General features: G+C 36.6%; 1 protein-coding gene across 1 annotated transcript; it reads right to left on the bottom strand.

The window, feature by feature from the left end:
• Positions 1 to 212: 212 nt before the first annotated feature.
• LOC131688435 (gastrula zinc finger protein XlCGF57.1-like) lies at positions 213 to 2,465 on the bottom strand. The gene is made up of 4 exons (XM_058972660.1): positions 2,042 to 2,465; positions 1,739 to 1,984; positions 1,042 to 1,662; positions 213 to 947 (listed from the first exon to the last, which is right to left on the bottom strand). Exons 1-4 carry the CDS (start codon positions 2,110 to 2,112, stop codon positions 284 to 286), a joined length of 1,602 nt encoding a protein of 533 aa, XP_058828643.1. The 5' UTR covers positions 2,113 to 2,465; the 3' UTR covers positions 213 to 283.
• Between the last annotated feature and the right edge of the window lie 4,195 nt (positions 2,466 to 6,660).

The following is a 6,660-nucleotide window of genomic DNA, read 5'->3' as shown; positions in this document are numbered from 1 at the left end:
ACCATCTACTTACAAGTGGATATATCAATTCGCTTGATGGGAGGGGGAATGTGGATCCTGCTAGTTCACTCTTTTGACCTCGGGACGTTATAACATATACGCTGATACCATTCGCAGATATCTGCAGCAAGCGAAACCAAACGGAACGAGAAGAAGGGCAGTTATCTGACAAAAACATGCTACTTTCGATTGGCATAACAAAACAATGTTACTATTTTTATATACATTTACTTTTTTACCGATGTAGATGTATGATCTTTCCCCAGAAAACTGATTAAAACATCTATGTATTCACGCAACTTTTTGTACCTCTTGAACCTGATTCGTAACACGTTCGGTATTCTGAGCATGCATCTTTTTCTGCTTCTTGCTGTTGCTCATCGATATGCATGCGTTTGTGCTCTTTCAAGTTAGTACTGCCATTGAATCCTTTGCCACACACATCGCAATGGTGCCGATACTCACCCGTATGAGTGGACATATGTGCTATTAGATTATTTTTTAAGGTAAAATCTTTTTCACAGAGGGTGCACTTGTGCGGTCGCTCCCCCGTATGAAGGGGCATGTGCGCCGTTAAGTTAGATTTGTAGGCGAAATCTTTGCCGCATACGCCGCACTTGAACGGACGCTTCCCCGTATGAAGCAGCTTGTGCGCGATAAGGTTTGGTTTGTGAGTAAAATCTTTGCTACACACAGTGCACTTGTAAGGCCGCTCACCGGTATGGATGCGCCGATGTTGCAAAAGAACGCGTTTCCTGGGGAAAGCCTTACCACACACATCACAACTGAAAGGTCGTTCACCGCGATGTACCCGGACGTGATCCACGAGATACCTCTTTTGGTGGAATTCTTTACCGCAGAGCTCGCATTCGTGTAACTTGGTGGAATTGATTACGAAAGCTACCTTTGGACTGTAGCCTGGTTTTCCATTGATCTGATTTTTCTCGCTGAAAAAACGGAAACAACATTCGATGTAAATACCATTAGAATATCAAACGACCATTCTGTCAAAAAGTGCGTGTGAGAAAAGAACGGACTCACCTATTGATCTGCTCAAGCGTATGTACGCGTTTGTGCTCTTTTAGGCAATAATTGGTAGTGTATCCCTTGCCACACACATCACACTTGTACCGAAAGTCACCCGTATGGATCGACATATGTTTTATTAGTGTATTTTTCTGAGGAAAATCTTTGCCACAAACAGTGCACCTGTACGGTCGTTCACCCATATGATAGAGCATGTGCTTTGACAGCTTACTTTTGTGGGTAAAATCTTTGCCGCATACAGTGCATTTATGCGGCCGCTCACTATTATGAAGGAGCATGTGTGCGACCAGATTACCCTTTTTGGAAAAATCTTTGGCACACACGGTGCACTTGTACGGTCGTTTACCGGTGTGCGTCTGTCGATGATGCCAAAGTTCACTGCTCCTAGCGAATGCCTTATCACAGACTTCGCAACAAAAAGGCCGCTCGCCGAGATGAACTCGGACGTGATCTACTAGGTACCTCTTCAAATGGAATTGTTTACCACAAAGCTCACATTCGAGAGGGCGAACGGAATCGACGGTCGAGGTGGTCAATTCTATCTTAACACTGTTGCATGGTTTCTCATTCTTCTGCTCGTCATTCGACCTGTGGTGGGCTACCAGTGTAATTTGGCTGAAATCGTTAGAATATTGAAAATACTTCATCACAGACCTGACAGCCAAACATTAGACGTGAAAAATGGACTCACCTTTGATCAGATTGATTACTACTTTTAAAATCTGTCGTTGGTGGCTTAGAGATGAGGCCTTCTCGAAGTGTATCAACTTCTCGTGAAATAAAATGTGGATTCGAGAAATCGAAATTCTGTACTTCGGTAAAAATACAAGTTTGCTTTCTGATTTCAAATGTTTGATGGGCACTACTGGTATAGTCGGATTCCATTGAATCGGAATCGTTTGCCTCTGGATTAATCTGCAGTGGTTCTTCCATAGCACTTGAATATTTTGTTTCAGAATTATTTTCTTTATCTTTAGGTCCTGAAAAGACCTACAGGGGCAATGTCTTATATACAGATCTGGCGAAGATGGCACTTTGGTATTCGTAAGATGAATCTTGCCACATCTATTGGGGTTTTCGATTGATTGACACCGGTGTAGTGGAGTGCACTGAAACTGAACCGTTTTCGCACTTTCTAGCAGAAGTGCAGAAAACTGGGTATGTTCCATTGAAACTTCTGCTAGAAAATGCAAAACCAGTACAATCAACTACACCGGTGTCAATCAATCGAAAATCCCATATATATACCTCATTGGTACAGGGGGAGGGGTATCAATGCGGTATATATAGGTGTGGCAGAACACACGGTTTGCTAGTGTTGGCAACCAAAAATATGTAAACAATCCAGAAGCATAACGGGTCGATGTCTTAGCGGTCACACGATTCAATGGGAGCGGAACGGCCGCTATGACGAAAGCAAGTCGATTTATACTGTGATCACTCACACCACTCATGTACACTCAAAAAATGTAAACGTTATGCCTATTGATTTTACACATAGATTTTTGCAATTGACGGAGACATATAGACACTATTTGCTGGCACATAAACCTAATGTGTGTATTTACAAGAAATATTAATCTTACATTCACAGTTCATAACTATTAGGCACATAAAACCCCATTCTATAACAATATGCACATATAACTTATGTGGGTACATACATAGTTTATACAGTTGACACGTAGAAGGTATGTGTGCGCGTGATAACAATAGCATTTCTTCTTCATCAGAGTGTATGTAAGGAGAGTGAAGACAACTGTCATGATTATCCATCAGCGATATTCCAAACGAACAAACGACCTGTCACAATACATGAATTTGGCTCGTTTGGAATGACACTGACAAACAAGGATGCAAAATGCCTACCTTTTCTGCGGCTGTAATTTTTCTGCCTACATTCTCATTTCTCTCTCGATGCTGCTGTCATTCGCTAGTGCAGGACGCCCAGCGCTGTACGGCTGCCTGTGTGCAAAGCAGTAACATGACAAAAAACTACTGTCCCCAGCAGTGATGGCATTTCACCCTAGTGATGCACTGGCGCGTAAGTGTGATGCCTACACAGAGGATACAATGATCACACAACACAGAAAAAAGCAGAACGCTCTTTCTTTCGGAGCTGTATAGACCGATTTCAAGTGTGCGCTGGTGTTGAGGTAGTTGGGTGCGAGATAACCGTGCTCTCTTGCTCTTTCAATTCTCTGTGGCGCGCTCAGATAAAGTCACCACCGCGCGCACCCCAGAGTCGCTGTGGTGTATTCACTGGCGTGGTTTCACTGGCGTGTATTCACTGGCGTGTGATCTTTGGTTTGTTTTCGTCTTACAAGCGGCATTGCGAGTGAGATTGATTTGATTTGCATTTGTTGTGTGGATGGTGGTAGCTTATTTCAAGCTTATATTATTTTCTACTGAACATTTCATACAAGTTGCTTGGTAAAGCGAACGAGTTTATAAAGTATTGTTACACTACCTGCAAAACTAAAAGTACTCGGTCCTCGGAGCAAATTGGGAAAACTTTTTACGTATCATCGTATAGAGAGTTTTATAATGACCAGAGGCACCTGATATGCAAAGTCGTGTTATAAGTATTGATAGTTTTATTATAACTTAATCCTGCAAGTTTAAACGAAATCTTAGATTTCGTCGACAGGCTTGACATATTCAGTAAAATTAGGTATACGCTTGTGACGATAATTAATTTACATACAACATCACAATTGAGCGTACACCCGTTATTCATTTGTTTATTTGTCTATTATTTTGCGTGGAAATCGTTTAAACAGCAGGCGAAAGCGAATGTTTCAAGAGCATAGGAGCTAGAACCGGGAGTCTGCGCGTCAATGAGCGAAATAAATTGGCTCAGTTTCGGGGTCAAGAAAAAAGGCCACTAGTGTTCACGCTTATTTTAAATGAACAATGAATCTTGTGTTCCATAAAAGGATGTTATAAATGGGTCAGCAGCAACAATGTTTATTATACGTATTCTAGATTTTTGCGTCAGTTAGTATTTTAGACCGTAATTATAATGCACGGATTCATTGCACGTAATATCAACAGCAAAACAAAGTATTAGGTATCTGGTAGTATCTGTCGGAATCTCTGTCAATCTCTATGAAATTTTCGTATTTTCAAGTAACAAGTAAGGTGTTTCCTCAAGTTTAAACAAGCGATTTTTGTGTGATAAATTATTCCTCATTATAACTTTCTTGAATGAGGTGTTTTATCAAAAAGGTAGTGCTGGGAAAATATCAAAATATCAATGTTCACAACAGAATCTTTTCCTCGCCGATTTTCTAATAAAAAGTTCACTGATATAAAATATCGCTACGGAAAAAATCGTCAGTGAACTTCAAGAGTGCCGATGTTTGGGAACATTATTCGGTTCAAGCAAATATCGGAAGAAGAAAAGATCGCTTGTGAACTTTTATATCAACGAAAATATAGAAAAAAGTTCGCCTTATGAAAACATCTTGCACGATCTTCGAACAGGGGATTTCCGAGATTCCAAAAACCTGTAGATTAACATGATATAAAAAACTACGTTCTACAATATTACGGCGATAGATCAACAGGATAAAGCGTAAGGCTACTTCAGTGTCAACGAAACTTTCTTCAGAAGCCATCGTGTAAAAAAAATTCATCAATCGACAGAATTAAAATGGAAAAGAATTAAAATGGTGCTTGAATGGTATGTTGTCAAAATATATATATATATATATATATATATATATATATATATATATATATATATATATATATATATATATATATATATATATATATATATATATATATATATATATATATATATATATATATATATATATATATATATATATATATATATATATATATATATATATATATATATATATATATATATATATATATATATATATATATATATATATATATATATATATATATATATATATATATATATATATATATATATATATATATATATATATATATATATATATATATATATATATATATATATATATATATATATATATATATATAGTATTATATATATATATATATATATATATATATATATATATTATATATATATATATATATATATATATATATATATATATATATATATATATATATATATATATATATATATATATATATATATATATATATATATATATATATATATATATATATATATATATATATATATATATATATATATATATATATATATATATATATATATGGATATGGATAAAAGCAAATTCTGGTATGGTGGCCGGTTCTTAACAACCCGTTGTTTGTATGACCGAGTATGAAAGTTATATATAGTTGAGCTAATGTATCTATAGTTGCATGTCGCATAGGACCCGTAATTAGCAATGGCTATATTAACGTGGGAGTCTGCATTTCCGCGCCAAGAGGGCAGCAAATCGGTACCTTTTTGCCTTAATCTCGCAATATCTTTGGAAATAGACCAAAAATAAAAAACAAAAATGGTATCCAGTAAACTAGGATAATTTCCGAAGACATTGGCGAAAAATTTATTTCAAATTTCCAATTACTTCCAAAGTGATCGGTAGTTTTAGTAGAGAAAATCGCGAAATTTCGAATCCTTTATGATTCAATGATTCCGCTCCCGAAAACAAAATTGCCTCTCCCATTTCTCTGCATTCTCTGGTTTCCACCCCACCAAAACCAGTGTTGTATCAACAAGGATTCCGTCCTATTCCTTCGTAGTATATTACAAGTTCATTTATGGATTATAACTGTTTGTAATCATGTGGATTACCAAAAGATGCAGAATGCGATTTTTGCATTGTTATGCGTTGAATAAAATACATTCAACGCTTGCAAATACATCTATTGATCGAGAATTTCTTTATTTGCGGAAGCGCACGCTACTACGCAGTTACACCACTGTTAGCGCGCCTGGGTCAACGTGCATGTGTATGTGAAAACCTCGGCTTCCTTGCTGCTACCTATAGCACGTGGATACATCTATAGCTATAGCAGCACGTGGATGATCGGAGTAATGAGTGAAATGGACAACTGTTATTTCTAATTACCAAAATAATCTCTCATACTAGTTCCAAAAAGTTTCAAAGGTTCAGGTTTTCCATACTATCGCAACATATCAATTTGCGCCTGAGATATTGAGGCACAGGTTCTGTATTAGGAAATTATTTGTCGTCTATATAAAGGCTAAAAGAGGACATCATTGTAATTTTTTCTGTATCTGTATTTTCCGGAGGCCATTGTCTGCGAAAATTTTCGGAAACTCAAATGTACATAGTAATAGGACATATTCGAATGAGCTTTTCTCGGAATATGTTTAGTACTGTAAACTAATATCTTAGCTGACATGTTGAAAACAGGTGCACAACTAATTCGTGATCCTGCGACTATAGCGAAAATGTTTTCTAATCTGAAATATAAAAAGTATTCGAATTGATCGAAAATGGAAGCGGTGTTTATTGAACAACTCAGGAAATCCTGAGATTGACTCTAAATTCAATTTTCTTGTGCGTATTCTAATATGTTCCAGTTTACGGAGTGTAAAGATATTCTTTCCCAACACTTTGCGCAATTGCACTTTGAGAAAAAAAAAATTATGGGTTAAGC

The sequence above is a fragment of the Topomyia yanbarensis genome, chromosome 3, assembly GCF_030247195.1.
Source record: "Topomyia yanbarensis strain Yona2022 chromosome 3, ASM3024719v1, whole genome shotgun sequence".
In the NCBI taxonomy this organism is placed as follows: domain Eukaryota; kingdom Metazoa; phylum Arthropoda; class Insecta; order Diptera; family Culicidae; genus Topomyia; species Topomyia yanbarensis.
Note: the sequence above shows the minus strand (reverse complement) of the source record. Positions and strands in the feature narration are given on the sequence as shown.

Bases quoted from the DNA above. Each gene is read 5' to 3' on its own strand.
- LOC131688435 (XM_058972660.1), bottom strand. From the start codon at position 2,112: ATGTGGCAAGATTCATCTTACGAATACCAAAGTGCCATCTTCGCCAGA. The intron at 1,985-2,041 runs GTAGGTCTTTTC...AAAATATTCAAG, and splicing joins GTATATAAGACATTGCCCCT to TGCTATGGAAGAACCACTGC. The intron at 948-1,041 runs GTGAGTCCGTTC...CCGTTTTTTCAG, and splicing joins ACGCTTGAGCAGATCAATAG to CGAGAAAAATCAGATCAATG.